General features: G+C 44.1%; 1 protein-coding gene across 5 annotated transcripts in view; it reads left to right on the top strand.

Moving 5' to 3' along the window:
* Positions 1–21,229, top strand: part of LOC147114853 (nucleolar protein 4-like) — a 924,917-nt gene that overhangs the window by 335,345 nt on the left and 568,343 nt on the right. For 3 of the 5 annotated variants that reach the window (XM_085992860.1, XM_085992856.1, XM_085992858.1), the window contains exon 5: positions 5,233–5,374. In XM_085992860.1, coding sequence (XP_085848986.1) covers positions 5,233–5,374 — 142 coding nt within the window. The remainder of the gene's footprint in view (positions 1–5,232; positions 5,375–21,229) is intronic. The other 2 variants (XM_085992857.1, XM_085992859.1) reach the window with 1 other exon arrangement.

Genomic DNA, 21,229 nt, shown 5'->3' with positions numbered 1-21,229 from the left:
CCCCCACCCCCATAGCCGGCAATCAGCGTAATTAGGGAAATCCATGAAACTGATGAAAACGTGAGCCAGTCCACTGTTTGCTGTTAAGGTTCTAGCTTATCCCCATGTGAGAGCCCCAATCTTTGTTTTGTTCTCTGTAACATTTTTAAAAAGTCCGGATAAAAGCAGCTTCTCATTTCCTGGTTCCCTGTCTGTGAGAATTCTGCAATGTGATTGGCTGCTTAGACAATCTGTCACAGCAGATCACACTAAGGAATTCCCACTACACTGCACTGAAATCAAATTAACAAAAAAGGCAAACTTCTCACCAGAGAGATAGAGAGATCGTGAGATCTCTGTGGGCAGCTTTCTTCGGGGCCAGCGGTGAACGCCTTTGCTGAAATTTCAGGCCATAATATTATAGTCAGGATTTGTGGTTTGGGTAAGGGAAGGGTTGAAGCAGGTGATGAGATGTGGGTGAGTATGTCTCTGGTACTTGGTCACCTGACCTTGGGGGAGAATAGGGTTAGAGGGAAGGAATGGAGAGTGGATACAGGGGTTGAGCAAGAAAGTGGTGGCTAGGAGAGGAGATAGTGCCAAGCTGAGGTGAGTGGAGTGCGAAAGGCCAGAAAAGTGTTGCATTTAGCCTCAGCAGGATTGATTGGGGCATAGATGCTGTAGAACAGCAGTTTTTTTTATAATACTTGTGTTAAATAAACAGATTTGATCCTAGTGAGATTGATCCTAGTGAGAGTTTGATATTAGTGGGAGTTCAGGCCAACAATATCTTCGTTTTTAAGTTAGCTGTAGACGTGTCGTACGATGTGTGGGCCATCATGGATCCTCAGTGCTACTGTGCCAGGAAATTGAGCCTCTGTAACAGGGATCTCTGTGTTTGAGGGGCAGATGGTGACACTACAGCATCAGGGAGACTGAGGAGTTTTTGGATTGTACTCAAGAGACAGTGCATGATGCAGGAAAAGTGTAGAAAGAAAGAAGTGGGTTATCACCTGCAGGAGCAGCAACAGGACACAGGTGTTGGGAATACCAGTTACTGGAACTGTCCAATCGATGCCTAGGCCATGAATTTGCTTGACTTTTTCAGTGATTCTTTGGCGCTTGAATGGTGTTTGAGGCCTACAAATTTGGGAGAATCCTATTTAAGATAGCTTAAATCCCATTTAAGGTGTGCTGCCATTTCCATTTTGGTCTGGACCTTCTGATAAGTGTGTATGCTTGTGCTGCTGGGAGTTCATTAGAATGTATTTGTGATTTGGAATGGCAGAGGAGTTCCCAAATCCTGTGATTACCGCACCATTGCACCAAGGGTTATTCACAATGAGATAAAAGAGGCATATCTGTTGCCAGCATAAGCTAATAGTGGTGGAAGTGCTTTACTTTGGAGCCTGGAGAAACTTTAGAAGGTAATTGCTGGGCTTACAAGGGAGGATTTGGAGAAAATGTTTTTGCTGTATACCTGAAGAGAACTGACCCTGCCTCTGACGACCTGAGGGCTTGTGAGACCACCAGGAAAATTATCCACCCCAACAAAGTAAGAGGTTCTGAGTTATGGGATTCCCAATGGGTATTCCCTTGTTTGCTATTTTAATGGAGGAGGATTATTATAGGATGAAGAAAAGGAGGGTAAGGCAGCATTTGAAGAGGATGCACCGCACAAAATATTATCACCCCCACCTCCCCCACCAAAAGAATTCGCCAACCACACAGGTCCTTAGTAAGGAGCTCTGTCTGAGAAGAGTGCTTGCTACCAAATAGACTGTAGAAAACTATCTTCCGTATAAAGACCTGCAGCCAAGATTAACTGCCTAGGCAGCACTGCCTGTGGCAGTGAAAGTTACAATGGCACTCAACTTTTATGCCTTTGATTCACTTCAAGTAGCCGTAGACAACCTGTGTAATATTGCTCAGGGTGCTCTCTGTGGCTCTATTCGTCAAGGCACTGACACCATTCTTAGGAGAGCAGGAGAATTCATTCAGTTTGGTATAAATAGCAGGCAGCAGCATGGTAAAGACAGAAATACAACAGAAAATGCTGGAAAAACTCAGCAGGCCAGGCAACATCCGTGGAGAGAAAATAGAGTCAACGTTTCGGGTGAAAACCCTTTGTCAAGACTTCGGATTTCCAGCATCTGCAGTATTTTGCTATCATGATAAAGACAGAGTTCCCCAAAGTGCAGGGTGAAATAGATGGCACTCCTCTGGCATTGCAAATTCTTACAGAAACACCCTAACATTTTGAATAGAAAAGGCTTTCACTTGCTGAATATACAGATCATGGGTGACCAAATGCAAAGAATTCTGTATGCTAATTCCTCAATTGCTGGAAGTTGCCATGATGCATTTATCCTAAGGAATTCTGCTCTCCGATATTTTCAAGGAAGAATGCAAAGTAACCAGATGGCTTGTGGATGACAAAATGAACCATGGATCAGGGCGCTTCTGTGAGCAAGATTAGCAGCTGAGGAATGTGATAACATGACCTATTTCTACAAGAGTGGTAATTCAGGGAACTATGGGTGTCTTAAGAGTGCTTTTGCTGCTTTGTTAGATCTGGAGGGGCTTTGCAATATGCCCCGGAACGTGTATCCTGCACAGTGGTAACTTGTTCTGCCCTGCACAACTTTGATGTCCAAAAAGGCTTGGAATATGGAGATTCTTGGGAAGGTGGACCCAGTTGCATTGCAGGTAGGGGAGCATGGAAGGAGCATCAGAGGACTGACATTCAGAAGATTTCTCAGTAATGGCTGCAAGGAGCATCAGAATTCAAATAATTAATCAAGTATTGCCCTTTGTTTCAGTGTCTCCCTTTGTCATCACTGCCATTAATCCATTACCGTCCAAGTCCAAATCTTTTAATGCGAAGCACATCTTGGAACTTCACACCACATTAGACTTTTCTGGTCCTACCAGACTCTAATTCTGAATATACTGCATGAATAACTGAGCATTAAATGTGTATAACTACTCATTTGCATGGTGCTTTGAGGGTATAGGCTGGAGGTCTGGAACGTGCTGCTGCCCTGAGAATTGGCACCCTTGTGTAGGTTGACTCCACCTTGCACTATTCTGGAGGGCCCTGTATCTACATAAGAACATATGAATTAGGAGCAGGAGTAGGCCATATGGCCCTTCGAGCCTGCTCTGCCATTCAATAAGATCATGGCTGATCGTGGACCTCAACTCCATTTTCTTGCCTGATCCCCATATCTCTTGATTCCTCTAGAGTCCAAAAATCTATCTATCTCAGCCTTGCATATACTCAATGACTCAGCATCCACAGCCCTTTCTGGTAGAGAATTCCAAAGATTCACAAACATCTGAGTGAAGAAATTCCTCCTCATCTCAGTCTTAAATGGCTGACCCCTTATCCTGAGACTATACCCCCTAGTTCTAGACTCTCCAGCCAGGGGGAAACAGCCTCTTAGCATCTACCCTTGTCAATCCCCCTCCGAATCTTATATGTTTCAATGAGATCTCCTCTCGTTCTTCTGAACTCCAGAGAGTATAGGCCCAATCCACTCAATCTCTCCTCATAGGACAAACCACTCATCCCAGGGATCAATCCAGTGAACCTTTGTTGCACCCCCTGACCTATCACCGGATGATATGTCCGACAGGGTCAGGGTGGCGATTTTGCAGCCGCGGTGGTGCTACTTAAAGAGCAGGTGTCGGGCAGCCATTTTTTTGGGCCGATTGGCAGCACCTGCTTCCTTCCCCTTTTTTCTTCGGGGTGCTGGCCGCGATCGCTCAGCCCGGCACTTCTCTTGAGTGCAATGATGCGGCGCTACGTGCCGACACGCGTGGCGAGACTGAATTTTTCCCCTTAAAACTGTGTACAGTACTCCAGGTGTGGTTTCACCAAAGCCCTGTACAATTGTAGCAAGACTTCCTTACTCTTGTATTCCAAACCCTTTGCAATAAAGGCCAACATGCCATTTGTCTTCCTAATTGCTTGCTGTACCTGCATGCTAACTTCCTGTGTTTCCTGTACGAGGACACCTAAATGTCTCTGAACACCAACATTTAATAGTTTATCACCATTTAAAAAAATTCTGTTTTTCTATTCTTCCTACCAAAACGAATTACCTCACATTTCCCCACATTATACTCCATCTGCTACCTTATTGCCCACTCACTTAACCTGTCTATATCCTTTTGCAGGCTCTTTGTGTCCTCCTCACCACTTACTTTCCTAAGTAGCTTTGTAAAGCTGTTCTCTACTGATTGGTCAGTGGTACAGGATATAAATTGGGAACAGCTGACTTAACTTCATGCCATTGTGAGATCATTGAACCTCTTTCTGTGCTATGTGGCAGTTCTTGGGGTGGTGGGGGGTTTCACTGACTGCTTCATCTTCTTTCATATGGCCTGAACCAAGCCCTTATGGGGTTTCCTGCCCTGAGTCCACAGGGGAAGGATTTCCACCTACTATGTGGCTGCAAACCCTAGGACATTTTTTAGGGTTGGGGAATTTAGATATTTCAGGAAATACCAGGGCCATTTACTGCACCTGGTCAAGAGGAGGGGAAATCACTGTGGTGCATAATGAACATTTAAAAAAATTATGTATTATGTTGGTTCCCTAATGCAATCAATGGTAATCTGGCCATTTAAGATTTAACTCAATTCCCTAAGCCCCTTAGCAGCATTGGCACGTGCCCCTTATGCCCAACATTATTAGGGGACAAGTGACACAAAATACATTGTATGATGTATTTCTCTGATTGCCTATCGTCCTGTGACGTATTATGTGCCCACTCTTATTTTTGGTAGCATTTTTGACGGGCGCAAAAGGGGCAGGGGCATAGGTTTCTATCCTATTTTATGATCCTCCAGCACAAATTACCTAAGTTTCCTGGTGCAATGGCACAGGAATTTCAGGGTCAAGATCTTTAGTTGTAATTGGGTCAAGATATTCTATAGAATATTTTATTAAAGGTTCGTAGTGCTCCTGATCAACATATCTGCTAAGGCTTTGATTGGAAATGCATTATTGATGAGATGGTGAGGTATTGGTTACCTGGTCAGTTTCTCACTTTGAGGTAAAGGCAAGTATTCTGAAGTCAAGCAGCTAATTAAAAATGAAAAGGAGGAAAATACTGAATTTAAGAATAAAAGAAAGTTATAATCTTTAAGGATATAATTTGTATCTTAAAATGGTTTTAAAGTAAGGGAGAAACTCCTGAAGTAAGTCTTATATGTAGTACTGCAAATTATTTATTTTTGTTTCAGCAGGATGAACAATCATTGAGCAGTGAAGAGTTTGAACTCAGTGACTCCACATGGATGTCAGTCGACCGCATGAACTCTGACCAAAGCTCTACCCTGGAAGAGAGAATGCACAGTCCACAGAACCTTGACAGTCATCAGGATGGTTAGTGCTATTGTACATTATAAATTGTATTGTTAAGTTCCTTGAGTTCAATTAGAGACTTTGTGGGGAAAAAGATACTTCAACTATACATGTTTCAATAATATATAAACTCATGAGATTAAATACAATAATTTTATATTTTATTTTATTACTACAGTTATATAATTTAGCTTGCCTGTGTTGGATAGAGTTTAATCCTGATAATTAAAAAAAAATCAGGATGTTGATCTGGGTTTTGATTAACTTTATCTTCAGAAGAATCCATTTCTAATATTGTACCTCATGACTTGGCCAATCATTTTGAAAATGCATATTCAAACTTTATAAAATGCTTCATCATAAAAACATCAATAGAAATGACCATTTGAAGGAGCATTCCTCCTTATTTTGCTGCTGAAGAAAAACATATTTCTCAACTCTGACTCTGGAGTCTCCCCAATAAAAATCTACACTTGCTTAGCATTCCAAAATAACAATAACATCTTTTTAATTTGGCACACACTTAGTTGTTTCCCCACCCTTGCTGAAATATCCTTTGAATATTTTCTCAGCAGCATATGAGACGTGACAACATCTAACCAGCTGCATTTCCTGCTGCAGTACTCAAAATGGCAGATGTGACAATATAAGATGATGAATTCTTCTGTTTTTTTTGCTTACATTTAAGGATATTACAAATGTAGCAGTTGGCACTGTATGAGTAATAATGCTGTACTGAAGTTGACGGTTGATTCGAAATTACAATAATAGTGACTTTAGCGACTGGAAATCTGTTTGAAGGAAAGCTCCTTTTTAAAGCCATTAAAATCAGTAGGATTTTTTTTATTGTTTGCAACCATAAATTTCTGGGAGCATTTAAAAGGTAAGATTCTAACTGCTGATAGGGCAGCGGTTTAATGATCGTGGTGAGAGTGTCAAACAGATTGTAGCTGCTGCAATTTTACAGTAGACATAATTTTGAACAGCCTTAGAACTAGTGGAATCTTCAAAGGCTACTGTCATGGCTTGAAAACTGAGAGGAGAATCATGCGCTTTCAGGTACTGTCAGCATTGCTCTACTGGACAGAAGAGAAATATATTTGTAATGGTGAGTCATTTTTGAGCTCATTCACAGATAATTCATGTGGGTTAAACTGTCGGCAATTTATGGATCAGGAAATTCAGTTGCCTGCATATTAAGCAAGTATTGAAAAGTGGTGTTGACATTTGCAGCGTGTCTCACTGCATTGAATGAAAACAGTATATAATTTGGAAAAACATAGCAATTAAAAAAAAAAAACTGCCTTGATCAATAACCAGAGAAGAAACAGCAGTGTCCTAGGCCCAACCATCTTCAGCTGCTTCATCAATGACCTTCCCGCCATCATAAGGTCAGAAGTGGGGATGTTCAGTTCCATTGACAATTCCTCAGATAATGAAGCAGTCCGTGCCCGCATGCAGCAAGACCTGGACAGCATTCAGACTTGGGCTGATAAATGGCAAGTAACATTTGCGCCACACAAGTGCCAGGCAATGATCATCTCCAACAAGAGAAAATCTAACTACCTCTCCTTGACAATGTCATTACCATCGTCAAATCTCCCACCATCAACAGCCTGAAAGTCACCATTGACCAGAAACTTAACTGGACCAGTCACATAAATACTGTGGCTACAGAGCAGATCAGAGGTTGGGTATTCTGCAACAAGTGGCTCACCTCCTGACTCCCCAAAGCCTTTCCACCACCTACAAGGCACAAGTCAGGAGTGTGATGGAATACTCACCATTGGCCTGGACGAGTACACTCGAAGCTCGACACCATCCAGGACAAAGCAGCCCGCTTGATTAACACCTCATCCACCACCTTAAACATTCACTCCCTCCGCCACGGTGCACTGTGTCTGCAGTGTGTACCAGCTACTCGCCAGCACTTCTTCGATAGCGCCTCCCAAACCCACGGCCTCTACCACCTAGAAGGACAAGGGCGCCTGCGAACACCACCACCTCCAAGTTATACTCCAAGTCACATACCTTCCTGACTTGGAAATATATTGCCATTCCTTCATCGTCGCTGGGTCAAAATCCTGGAACTCCCGACCTAAGAGCACTGTAGCAGTACTGTAACGTCCGTGTGTAATTGAGACACGGACTGCAGGAGTTGGTTATAACAGGTGTTTACTGAATGGAGACAAAACTGGAACTACTATACAAGGTTACTACACAGGCTTATATACAGGGGTGGTCACTACTGGTACTGCAGTATACAGGGGCTGCAGAATATAGTTCCTTCTTCAAAGTACATACACTACAATTCCTCCCCTTTTAGCTAAACAGTACATAACATTCGATTAATAATTAAATAACATATTTACAATTACAGTTGCTAGATACATTAGCTGAAGTTAAGCAATTATAACTTCAGTCTTTGAGGAGGCTTCCTGATTCTGTCCGGATAACGCCTCTTTGGGGTATCAGGTTCTTCTGGCAAAGTTGATTCGGGATCAACGTCGTTGTTTGGTTCGTCTGCTTCCAATATCACCGATTCTGAGGTAGATCCAATTGGTACTCGGTTTCATCACCAGGTGTATCGGATCGTGGTGTGGATTTGACGTTTTCCAGTGACTCTAGAAACTGGTCAGCATGGCGTCTTACAATGCTCTCTCCAACGTCCATGGTATACATTAGAGGTCCTTGCCGTGTACAGGTCGTTCCTGGCTGCCATTTCTCTGTGCGGTAGTCCCGGGCCAAAACTGGTTGACCTATCTTAAAACTCCTGGTTGGCCTTTCATTCATATTCTGAAACTGCCTGTTCTCCACATCTCTTCTGATGTTTGGCTTAACCAAATCCAAGCGGCATCTTAGTCTTCGATTGAAGAACATCATGGCTGGAGTTTGGTTGGTAACCGCATGTGTCGCATTCCGGTAGGCAAACAAGAAGTAATCCACCTTGTGTTGTAGGGGTATGTCTTCATTACACATTGCTTTGATAGCCTTCTTGAATGTTTGAACGAACCTCTCAGCCAATCCATTGGTGGCTGGATGATATGGGGCGGATGTGTAATGCTTAACACCATTCTTCTTTAAGAACCTCCGGAACTCTTCAGACACAAACTGTGGTCCATTGTCGGAGCAAATCTGTTCAGGCAGCCCATTTCTGGCGAATATGGTTCGTAAGACTGTGATAGTTTTTTCTGTGGTGGTTGAGGACATTTTTATTACCTCTGGCCACTTTGTGCATCCACCGCAATTAAAAACATCGAGTCCATAAATGGACCAGCAAAATCAATGTGCACCCTTTGCCATGGAGATGAGGGCCACTCCCATGGATGTAGAGGGGCTTGTGGTGGGGCGTTTTGGACCTTCTGGCATCCTGTACAGCTCTTGGTCATCTCTTCGATTTCTCTATCGATTCCCGGCCGCCACACAAACGCTCTGGCTAAGTTCTTCATTTTTACCCCTCCCAGATGACCCTCATGAAGCTCATTGAGCACTCTATCCTTCAATTTGGGTGGAATTACTACTCTGGATCCACACATCAAGGTTCCTCGGCACACTGACAGCTGTTCTCTTCTCGGCGAGAATGCTGGCAACAGTGGTTCGCCATGTGCTGGCCATCCCTTCACCGTTAAATCATAGACCCTGGAGAGTGTCGGGTCATTTCGTGTTTCCTTTTCTATGTTTGCATTCATCACAGGGAGACATTCGACTATGGTCGAGTGGAATATCTCCACAGGATCCACTGCTGGTGCTTCTTCCACCGTCGGCAACGGTAGGCGCGACAATCCATCAGCATTCCCATGCTGTTTAGTTCCTTTGTACTCGATGTCATATTGGTGTGCCCCTAGGAAAAGGGACCACCTCTGTAGCCGTTGTGCTGTCATTATCGGGACGCCCTTCTGAGGGTTGAAAATGGAGACGAGGTTGATGATCAGTTAGTAGAGTAAATTTCTGTCCGTGCAGGTAGTGATTGAACTTCTTCACCCCCCACACCAGGCTGAGGGCCTCTCTGTCAATCTGGGCGTAGTTACGCTCGGCTGAAGTTAACGAGCGTGACGCAAAAGCTATCGGCCTCTCTGAACCATCAAGGAGTTTATGTGACAGTACCGCTCCAATGCCGTAGGGAGACGCATCACACGCCAGTCTTATCGGTAGTGATTGGTTGTAGTGAGCCAATACTTCTCTTGAAGTGATCAGGTCTTTACACTTCTGAAAGGCCCGCTTACATTCATCACTCCATTTCCATGCTACTCCAGTTTGTAGTAGGGCGTTCAGTGGGTGCAGAACTGTGGACAAATTCGGCAAAAACTTATGGTAGTAATTCACCAATCCGAGGAATGACCTCAGTTGCGACACATTTTCAGGCGCTGGAGCCTTAACTACCACTTCAATTTTGTCAGGGGACTTATGTAACCCCTCTTCATCAATCACGTGGCCACAATACGATATCTGTTTCTTAAAAAACTCGCACTTGGGGCGATTGGCTCATAGCCCATGTTCTCTTAGTCTGGTGAGCACCTGCTCTAGGTTGGCAAGGTGTTCACTGTCATTTTCACCTGTCACTAGGATGTCGTCCAAGTAACTGAGTCCCCAGAATCCCTTGCAGGACTTGTTCCATCGCTCTTTGCCATATCGCCGGAGCTGATGCTACTCCGAATACCAGTCGATTACACTGGTAAAGACCTTTGTGAGTGTTTATCGTGAGATATTTCTGAGAGGATTCTTCAACCTCCATCTGCAAATATGCTTGTGCTAGGTCAATTTTTGTAAAACGCTTCCCTCCAGATAGTGAGGCGAAAACATCTTCTATCCTCGGGAGAGGATACTGTACTGTGTGAAGGACTGGGTTCACAGTCACCTTGAAGTCCCCACAGATGCGAACCTTCCTTGGCTCCTCAGACTTATTGTTTAACGTTTTCTTCATGACAGGAATGATGGGTGTCGCCCACTCACTCCAGTCTACCTTAGATAACACGCTTGCATTCTCCAGATTCTCCAGCTCTGCCTCGACGGCTGGGCGAATTGCATACGGTACCGGTCGTGCTTTGAAAAACTTGGGAATTGCATTCTCTTCTATTTTTATCGAGCCGGTTACGCCTTTAAGAGTTCCCAGTTCTTGTTGAAATACCTCTTTAGCGTTAGCTAAGATTTTTGACAATCGTCCAGGTGTGACGTCGTCATCCTTTTTACCAGCCACAGTCAGTGCCTGAATGGAGTGCCAGTCTAAACTTATCTTTCTGATCCATTCACGTCCCAATAACGGTGGTCCACCATCTTGCAGTATATACAGATACAATTTCTGTATTTCCTTGCCGTTGTATTCGACAGGCACCCTTATTTTCCCTCTGGGGCATACTTTCTGCCCCGTATATGTCTTCAAGATAATGGATGTGTCTTTCAAGGGTATGTGTGAGAATAGCCGCTCGTAGTCTCGTCGATTCATGACGGTCAGGGCTGATCCTGTATCCAATTCAATTTTGACTTGGGACCCTGCTATCGTGAGGGTAACCCAAATGGTTCGGTGATCCTCTTTTGCGATTGCGTTGTGTAGTTTGAGACAGCTTAGTCTCTTGTTCCCGGATTCATTATCGCTCTTCTGGTCTTCGGAACTACTGTCCGTCATCTTTTGTACTTTCCTGTACTGTTCCTTAGTAGCCTTTTTGTTGTCGTTAGTCTTCTTCCCGGACCTGCAAACTCGTGCAATGTGTCCCATCTTTCCGCATTGCCTGCATGTTTTGTCCTTGGACCAGCAGTCCTTCTGGTCATGGGTTGTTCTGCCGCAGCGATAACATTTTCCAAATCCCTGTGTCATTTCATGGGTGCCGTATTCCTGTGGCTTTTGCTGTATTTCCGCAGCTCCCCTTGCTGCTGCTTCGTATGACACTGCCACGCTGAAAGCCTTATCTAGCGTCAGCTCTTTCTCTGAGAGTAACCTCTTCTGGGTTCCTTCACTCAGGAGTCCACAGACAAATTTGTCCCGTAGGGTATCTGCCAGTCCTGCTCCGAACTGGCAGTGCTTTGATAGCTTGCGTAGTTCCGTAAGGTAATCAGCATTGCTCTCATCTTTATGCTGATTTCTCTTGTGGAATTTAAATCTTTCTGCTATCAGCAGCGGTGTAGGATTTAGGTGTTCCTGTAGGATATCAACAATTTTGTTAAAACTCTTCGCCATCGGTTTGACTGGAGTGATCAGGTTCCGCAATAGGCCGTACGTTCTTGCGCCCATTAAGTTTAGTAGTACCGATGCCTTTTTCTCATCGGCTACTTCATTTGCCTTGCAATATACTTCGACTCTTTCCGCATACGTGGCCCAGTCTTCTATTGCATTATCGAAGGCAGTGATATTGCCAGTCTTCGGCATCTTGGAGATCTAAGATGACGCCTCCCGCGCTTTGCCTTCTTCCCCGCTGGATTAAGATGGCGTCTCCCGCGCTTTCTGTCTTTTCCGCTGCTGCTAGCGCTGTTGCTGGCATTTTTATGCCTTGATGGCGACGCCCTATGGTCTTCGCGCACTTCCCCCCCGCGCTGCTGCTAACGCCGCTCTCCGCGGTCCCCGTGGCAAACTGCAGCTCCTCGTGGCTTTCTGCGCTTCTAATTTCTTTTATTTTAATTACTGTTCCCGTCGTCAGAGCAGACCCTATGGGACACTTTCCTCCCTCTTCTCAGGTCTGTGCGCTGCCCGGCTTCGTAGCACCGGCCGCGCCCTGTGTGCTCCACCCTCTCTCTCTCTCTCTCTCTCTCCTCTTCCCGACAACGCTGCTCGGCCCCGTTGAAAAGCCACCCGATCGAGCTCTATCCCGCCGCAGCCCAGGAAGGATCAGTGTACTACCTGCCACCAGCCCGATTAGCTGTAACACCATAGACTGGATAACCAAGCCCAGCTCTCGACAGCCTCTCCTGCAAATCTTTGAATTCGATGAATCAGAGGCGGTTGCCCACGGTCGACACCCGTTTCTTCTTTTTGTTTTTTCTGTTCTTTTTGGATTTCTTCCTTCTGGCCTCGACCTCTAACAACTTCGCTGCAGGGATGGATCCCCGTGAGGTGGTGCAGAACTGTAGGTAAGTTCGGATCTGTTCGTCGCCAGTGTAACGTCCATGTGTAATTGAGACACGGACTGCAGGAGTTGGTTATAACAGGTGTTTACTGAATGGAGACAAAACTGGAACTACTATACAAGGTTACTACACAGGCTTATATACAGGGGTGGTCACTACTGGTACTGCCGTATACAGGGGCTGCAGAATATAGTTCCTTCTTCAAAGTACATACACTACAATTACTTCCCAACACAGACTGTGGCGGTTCAAGAAGGTGGCTCACCACCACCTTCTCAAAGAAAATTAGGGATGGGCAATAAATGCTGGTCTTGCCAGCGACGCCCACATCCCGTGAATCAATTAAAAGAAAATGTGAAATTAAAACAAACAGCTAAAAAAAAATTGAGCAGATTATGGGGGAGAAATTCATTATAACCCAGGAATGGGCGGTAACTTCTGAAAAGTTTGAGAATTAGCGCCACACGCTATTGCTTCAGACTACATGCAAAATTCAGTCTCATTGCACAAAGAAAGGATTGGAGCGCTAAATCAAGCGCTAATGGCCTAGCTCAGTGGCATTAAACTCAAAGCGCTGACCAATATCAGGTGCAGTCTAATCACAAGTCATCATTGCCGCAGGCTCTTTCAGTTCATTGATGCTGCAGAACCTCATTCTCATCATTGCTGGCTGTGCAGGTGCCTCAGCCAGCAGCAGCAGGTCAAGGAGAAGGAGCCTGATGACTCAAGCAGCCCTCATGGCCCTTCTCCTCCCACTGACCACATGTTCCAATCTTTCTCGTTGCCTCCGCTCCCTCCGCCATAGATCCTGGAGGGCGAGGTCGACTGCCAGTACAGCCCCCATTAATGTAACCAAGTGCAGCACTTTTATGTGTTGTGAGAATAAGTGTAACTAATTGCTGTAGCCACAACACTCCTGATACTAAACAACCTTTAAATGACTGTGCAACAGTTTAATTCAATACCAAACTGACAAGGAAGCAGTGAAACAGTACTAACATTCTGAGGGGGAGGGTGAACAGCCAGCGGTCGTGGTCCATATTGGTACTAACGACATAGGTAGAAAGAGGGGTGAGGTCCTGCAGGCAGATTTTAGGGAGTTAGGAAAGAGATTAAAAAGCATGACCTCAAATGTAGTAATCTCTGGATTACTCCTGGTGCTACGCGTGAGTGAGTATAGAAATAGGAGGATAGAGCAGATGGAGATATGGTGCAGGAGGGAGGGCTTCAGATTCCTGGGGCATTGGGGTTGGTTCTGGGGGAGGTGGGACCTGTACAGGCCGATGGGTTGCACCTCAACAGAGCCGGTACCAATATCTTCACAGGGAGGTTTGCTAGTGCTGTTGGGGAGGGTTTAAACTAAGTTGGCAGGGGGATGAGCACCAGGATGTAGCATTAGAAAGGCGAAACAAAGGGCACAAAGGATTGGGAGAGACAGATAGCACTAAAGCAAGAAATAATAAGGTATTAGGTGGGGTCAGACTAAGAGAGAACACAGGATGGTCTACGATAGGTTTACAGTGTATGTATGTGAACGCATGAAGCATAGTAAACAAGGTTGGTGAGCTGCAGGCACAAATAGCCACATGGGAATATGATGTTGTGGCTTGGCAGATCGTGATGTAGAACTGGAATCAGTTTGGGTGGAGCTAAGAAACAGCAAAGGGCGGAAAACATTGGTGGGAGTTGTGTATAGGCCACCAAACAGTAATGGTAATTTAGGGCACAGTATCAATCAAGAGATTAGAAGTGCATGTAACAAGGGCAATACAGTAATCATGGGGGATTTTAATCTACATATTGACTGGGCAAATCAAATTACCACTAATGGTGTGGAGGACAAATTCTTGGAATGCATGCGAGATGGTTGCCTGGCTCAGTATGTGGAGAAACCAACCAGGGAACAGGCTACTCTGGATCTGGTACTGTGTAATGAGAAAGGGCTAATCAATAATCTTGTGGTAAAGGGGCCTTTAGGGACAAGTGACCATAATATGATTGAATTTTATATTAAGTTTGAGAGTGATGTAGTCCAATCTGAAACTAAGGTCTTCAATCTAAACAGAGGAAACTACAAGGGTATGAGGGACAAGTTGGCCATGGTAGTTTGGGAGACTACACTAAAAGGTATGAAGGTGGACATACAATGGCTAACATTCAAGGAAATAATGCATAATTTGCAACAAACATATATTCCTCTAGGGCATAAAAACCCAAAAGGAAAAGTGATCCAACCATGGCTAACAAAAGAAATTAAAGCTAGTATTAAGTCAATGGAGGAAGCTTATAACATTGCCAGGAAAAGCGGTCAGCCTGAGGATTGGGATCTTTTTAGAAATCAGCAAAGGGGGACTAAGAAATTGATAAAGAAAGGGAAAATGGAATATGAGCACAAACTAGGGAAAAATATAAAAACGGATTGTAAAACTTCTATAGGTATGTGAAAAGGAAAAATCTGGCGAAGGTAAATGTAGGTTCTTTATAGTCAGAGATGGGAGAATTTATAATGGGGAATGAGGAAATGGCAGAGAAATTAAATAAATACTTTGTTTCTGTCTTCACGGAGGAAGACACAAAAAAAAACCCAGAAATACGAGAAAACCAAGGGTGAGACGAGAATGAGGAACTTAAAAAAATTATTATTAGTAAAAAAACAGTACTTATTAGTAAAAAAACAGTACTATCAAAATTAATGGGACTAAAAGTCGATAAATCCCAAGGACCGGATGACCTATATCCTAGGGTTTTGAAAGAAGTGGCCATTGGAAAGTGGACGCATTGGTTGTCATCTTCCAAAATTCTATAGATTCTGGAACGGTTCCTGCAGATTGGAGGATAGCAAATGTAGCCCCGCTATTTAAGAAAGGAGGGCGAGAGAAAACGGGGAACTACAGACCTGCTAGTCTCACATCAGTAGTTGGGAAAATGCTGGAATCTATTATAAAGGATGCAATAACTGGGCACTTAGAAACTAATAGCAAAATTGGGCAGAGTCTACATGGATTTATGAAAGGGAAATCCTGTTTGACAAACCTATTGGAGATCTTTGAGGATGTAACTAGTGGAGTAGACAAAGGGGAACTGGTAGATGTGGTGTATCTGGATTTTCAGAAGGCCTTCAATAAGGTGCCACACAAGAGGTTGGTGAACAAAATTAGGGCACATGGAATTGGGGGTAATATACTAGCATGGATTGAGAATTGGTTAACAGACAGAAAACAGAGTAGGGATAAACAGGTCTTTTTCATGATGGCAGGCTGTGACTAGTGCGGTACCGCAAGGATCGGTGCTTCGGTCCCAGCTATTCACAATCTATATCAATGATTCAGATCAGGGGACTAAATGTAACATTTCCAAATTTGCTGATGATACAAAGCTAGGTGGCAGTGTCAGTTGTGAAGAGGATGTGAAGAGGCTTCAAGGGGATCTCAACATGCTCAGTGAGTGGGCGAGAACATGGCAGATGGAATAAAATGTGGATAAATGTGAAGTTATCCACTTTGGTAGAAAAAACATAAAGGCAGTGTATTTCCTAAATGGTGAAAGATTGGGGAATGCAGATGCTCAAAGGGACCTGGGTGTCCTTGTACATGAGTCACTGAAAGTGAATGTGCAGGTGCAGCAAGCCATTAGGAAGGCAAATGGTATGCTGGCCTTCATTACAAGAGGATTTGAGTACAGGAGTAAAGAATTCTTACTCCAATTATATAGGGCCTTGGTGAGACCACACCTGGAGTACTGTGTACAATTTTGGTCTCCTTGCCTGAGGAAGGATATACTTGCCATAGAGGGAGTGCAACGAAAGTTCACGAGATTGATTCCTATGATGGCGGGACTGTCTTATGAGAAATAGAAGGATATTTCAGATGAATATGTGGCTGGAGGAATGGTGGAAGGGGGAGGGATTCAAATTCCTGGGGCATTGGAACCGGTTCTGGGGGAGGTGGGACCAGTACAAACTGGACAGTTTGCACCTGGGCAGGACCGGGACCGATGTCCTAGGGGGAGTGTTTGCTAGTGCTGTTGAGGAGGGCTTAAACTAAAATGGCAGGGGGTTGGGAACCTGTGCAGGGAGACAGAGGAAAGGGAAGCAAGGATAGGATAGAAGCAAAAGACAGGAAGGCAAAAAGTAAAAGTGGCAGTCAGAGAAATCAAGGGTGTAACTCAAACATGGCCACAGTAAATAATAATTCTAAGAGTTAAAAGAACAAGCCTGAAGGCTTTGTGTCTTAATGTGAGGAGCATTTGTAATAAGGTGGATGAATTAGCTGCGCAAATAGATGTAAACGGATATGATATAATTGGGATTGCGGAGTCATGGCTCCAGGGTGACCAAGGCTGGGAATTCAACATCCAGAGGTATTCAATATTCAGGAAAGACAGGCAAAAAGGAAAAGGAGGTGGGGTAGCATTGCTGGTTAAAGAAGAGATTAACACAATAGTAAGGAAGGATATTAGCTCTGATGATGTGGAATCTGTATGGGTAGAGCTGAGAAATACCAAGGGGCAGAAAACGTTAGTGGGAGTTGTATACAGACCCCCAAACAGTAATGCTGAGGTTGGGGATGGCATTAAACTGGAAATTAGAGACATGTGCAATAAGGGCACAGCAATTATCATGGGTGACTTTAATCTACATATAGATTGGGCTAACCAAATTAGTAACAATACTGTGGAAGAGGAATTCCTAGAGTGTATATGGGATGGTTTCCTGGACCAATATGTCACAGAACCAACTAGAGATCAGGCCACCTTAGACTGGGTATTATATAATGAGAGAGGATTAATTAGCAATCTTGTTGTGCGAGGCCCCTTGGGGCAGAGCGATCATAATATGATAGAATTCTTCATTAAGATGGAGAGTGAAGTAGTTGACTCAGGGACTAGGGTCCTGAATTTAAATAAAGGAAACTACGATGGTATGAGGCGTGAGTTGGGTAGGATTGATTGGGGAATGTTACTTAAAGGGTTGACGTTGGATAGGCAATGGTAAACATTTAAAGTTTGCATGGATGAACTACAGAATTTGTTCATCCCTGTTTGGCATAAAAATAAAAGAAAAAAGGTGACTCAACCGTGGCTAACGAGGGAAATTAGGGATAGCATAAGATCCAAGGAGGGGACATATACTTTGGCCAGAAAAAGCAGCAAACCTGAGGATTAGGAGCAGTTTAGGATTCAGCAAAGGAGGCCAAGGGGTTCATTAAGAGGGGGGAAATAGAGTATGTGAGTAAGCTTGCAGGGAACATAAAAACTGACTGTAAAAGCTTCTATAGATATGTGAAGAGAAAAAGATTGGTGAAGTCAAGCATAGGCCCCTTGCAGTCAGAATCGGGGGAATTTATAATGGGGAACAAAAAAATGGCAGACCAATGAAATACATACTTTGGTTCTGTCTTCACAAAGGAGGACACAAATAACCTCCCAGAGATGTCGGGGAACATAGGGTCTAATGAGAGGGAGGAACTGAATAAAATCAGTATTTGTAGGCAAATGGTGTTCGGGAAATTGACGGGATTGAAGGCCGATAAATCCCCAGGGCCTGATAATTTACATCCTATGGTACTTAAGGTAGTGGCCCTAGAAATAGTAGATGCATTGCTGGTCATCTTCCAAAATTCTATGGACTCTGGAATCATTCCCATGGATTGGAGGGTAGCTAATGTAACCCCACTATACAAAAAAGGTGGTAGAGAGGAAACGGGGAATTATAGACCGGTAAGCCTGACATCGGTACTGGGGGAAAAATGCTAGAGTCCATTATAAAAGATGTAATAGCGGAGCACTTGGAAAACAGTGACAGGATTGGACAAAGTCAACATGGATTTACAAAAGGTAAATCGTGCTTGACTAATCTACTGGAATTTTTTGAGGATGTAACTGGTAGAATAGATAAGGGAGAACCAGTGGATGTGGTGTATTTGGACTTTCAGAAGGTTTTCGATAAGGTCCCGCATAAGAGATTAGCGTACAAAGTTAAAGCACATGGGATTGGGGTAAGGTACTGACTTGGATAGAGAACTGGTTGGCAGACAGGAAGCAAAGTGTTGGAATAAATGGGACTTTTTCCGAGTGGCAGGCAGTGACTAGTGGGGTACCGCAGGGATCGGCACTAGGACCCCAGTTATTCACAATATATATTAATGATGATCTAGATGAGCGAATTACATGTAATATCTCCAAGTTTGCAGACGACACAAAGCTGGGTGGGCGTGTGTGCTGTGAGGAGGATGCAGAGAAACTCCAGTATGATTTGGACAGGTTGGGTGATGTGGCAGATGCAGTATAATGTGGATAAATGCGAGGTTATCCACTTTGGTGGCAAAAACTGGCAGGCAGATTATTATCTGAATGGCAATAGATTGGAAAAAGTGGAAGTGCAACGAGACCTGGGTGTCCTTGTGCACCAGCCGCTGAAGGTAAGCATGCAGGTGCAGCAGGCGGTTAAGAAGGGAAATGGTATGTTGGCCTTCATAGCGAGAGGATTCGAAAACAGGGGCAAGGATGTCTTGCTGCAGTTGTACAGGGCCTTGGTGAGACCACATCTTGAGTATTGTGTGCAGTTTGGGTCGCCTTATCTGAGGAAGGATGTTCTTGCCATGGAGGGAGTGCAGTGAAGATTCACCAGACTGATACCTGGGATGGCAGGAATGACATATGAAGAGAGAGTGGGTTGATTGGGTTTTTATTCGCTAGAGTTTTGCAGAATGAGAGGGGATCTCATTGAAACTTATAAAATTCTAACAGGACTAGACAGACTAGATGCAGGAAGGCTGTTTCCGATGGTGGGGGAATCCAGAACCAGGGGTCACAGTCTAAGGATAAGGGGTAAGCCATTTAGGACAGAAATGAGGAGGAATTTCTTCACCCAGAGAGTGGTGAACCTGTGGAATTCTCTACCACAGAAGATAGTTGAGGCCAATTCATTAAATATATTCAGGAAGGAGTTAGATATATTTCTTAAGGCTAAAGGGATCAAGGGATATGGGGAGAAAGCAGGGACAGGGTACTGAATTTGGATGATCAGCCATGATCTCATTAAATGGCGGAGCAGGCTCGAGGGGCTGAATGGCCTACTCCTGCTCCTATCTTCTATGTTGAGTAAACTAGGCCTGTATTGTCTTGAATTCAGAGGAATGAGATGGGATCTCATTGAAGCATACAAAATTATTACAGGGCTTGATAGGATGGCTGCTGGGAGAATGTTTCCCTTAGCTGGGGAGTATCGAACCAGGGGTCACAGCCGCAAGATAATTGGTAGGCCATTCAGGACTGAGATGAGAAGAAATTTCTGCACGCAGAGGGTGGTGTATCTTTGGAATTCTCTACCCCAGAGGGCTGTGGAGGCTCAGTCATTGGGTATTTTCAAAGCAGAAGTCGATAGATTTCTGCCTCGTAAGGACATCAATAGATATGGTGATAGGGCCGGTGAATGGATTTGAGGCAGAAGATCAGCCATGATCTCATTGAATGACTACTCCTGCTCCTATTTCTTATGTTCTTATTTTCAATAACGGAGACCTGGCTCAAAAAATGGCAGGATTGAGTATTAAATATTCCTGGATATAGGGTGATCAGGAAAGATAGGGAAGGAAAGATAGGAGGTGGTGTGGCAGTGTTGGTTAAGGAGAATGTTACAGTTCTGGAGAGAGAGCATCTCCTGGAAGGGTCAAGGACAGAATATATATGGCTAGAGTTAAGAAGTAATAGAGGTGCCATTACACTACTAGGTATATTCTATAGGCTACCTACTAGAGGGAAAAATATGAAGGAGCAAATTTGCAAGGAAATTACAGAGAGATGCAAGAACTACAGAGTAGAGATGATGGGGAACTTCAACTATCCTAATATAGACTGGGATAGTAATAGTGTAAAGGGCAATCTAGAGTAAGAATATTTAATTGGAGGAACGCCAATTTCAGTGGGATGAGAAAGGATCTGGCCCGGGTAAATTGGAATCAAAGATTCTCAGCCAAAACTGTAGTGGAACAATAGGCTGCCTTTAAAGAGGAAATAGTTCGGGTACAGTCGAGGTACATTCCTACTAGGGGTAAGGCAAGACAACTAAAGTCAGAGCTTCCTGGATGATGAAAGAGATAGAGAATAAGATGAAGCAGAAAAAAAGCACGTATGACCGATGTCAGGTCGAGAATACATCTGAGAATCAGGATAAATACAGAAAGTTCAGCGGAGAAGTGAAAAAAAAAATAAGAGGGTCAAAGAGAGGGTATGGGAGTAGAATAGCAGCCAACATAAAAAGTAATCCAAAAGTCTTCTATAGGCATATAAATAGTAAACGGGTAGTAAGAGGAGGGGTGGGGCCAATTAGGGACCAAAAAGGAGACCTACGCATGGAGGCTGAGGTACTAAATTAATACTTTACATCTGTCTTCACCAAGGAGGAGGATGCTGCCATAGACATAGTAAAGGAGAAGGTAGAGGAGATACTGGATGGGATAAGAATTGATAAAGACGAGGTACTAGAAAGGCTGGCTGTACTTAAAGTAGATAAGCCACCAAGACCAGATGGGATGCATCCTAGGATGCTGAAGGAAATGAAGGAAGAAATCGCGGAGGTACTGGCCATAATCTTCCAATCCTACTTAGAAACGGGGGTGGTGCAAAGGGACTGGAGAATTGCAAATGTTACACCCTTGTTCAAAAAAGGGTGTAAGGATAAGCCCAGCAAATATAGGCCGGTCAGTTTAACATCGGTAGTGGGGAAGATTTTAGAAACAATAATCAGGGACAAAATTAACAGTCACTTGGACAAGTGTGGTTTAATTAAGGAAAGCCAGCACGGATTTGTTAAAGGCAAATCGT

Source organism: Somniosus microcephalus, chromosome 7 (assembly GCF_052327205.1).
Source record: "Somniosus microcephalus isolate GS21.2 chromosome 7, FLI_Smic_1.0, whole genome shotgun sequence".
Taxonomy (NCBI): Eukaryota; Metazoa; Chordata; class Chondrichthyes; order Squaliformes; family Somniosidae; genus Somniosus; species Somniosus microcephalus.
This window is presented reverse-complemented; position numbering and strand designations above follow the sequence as displayed.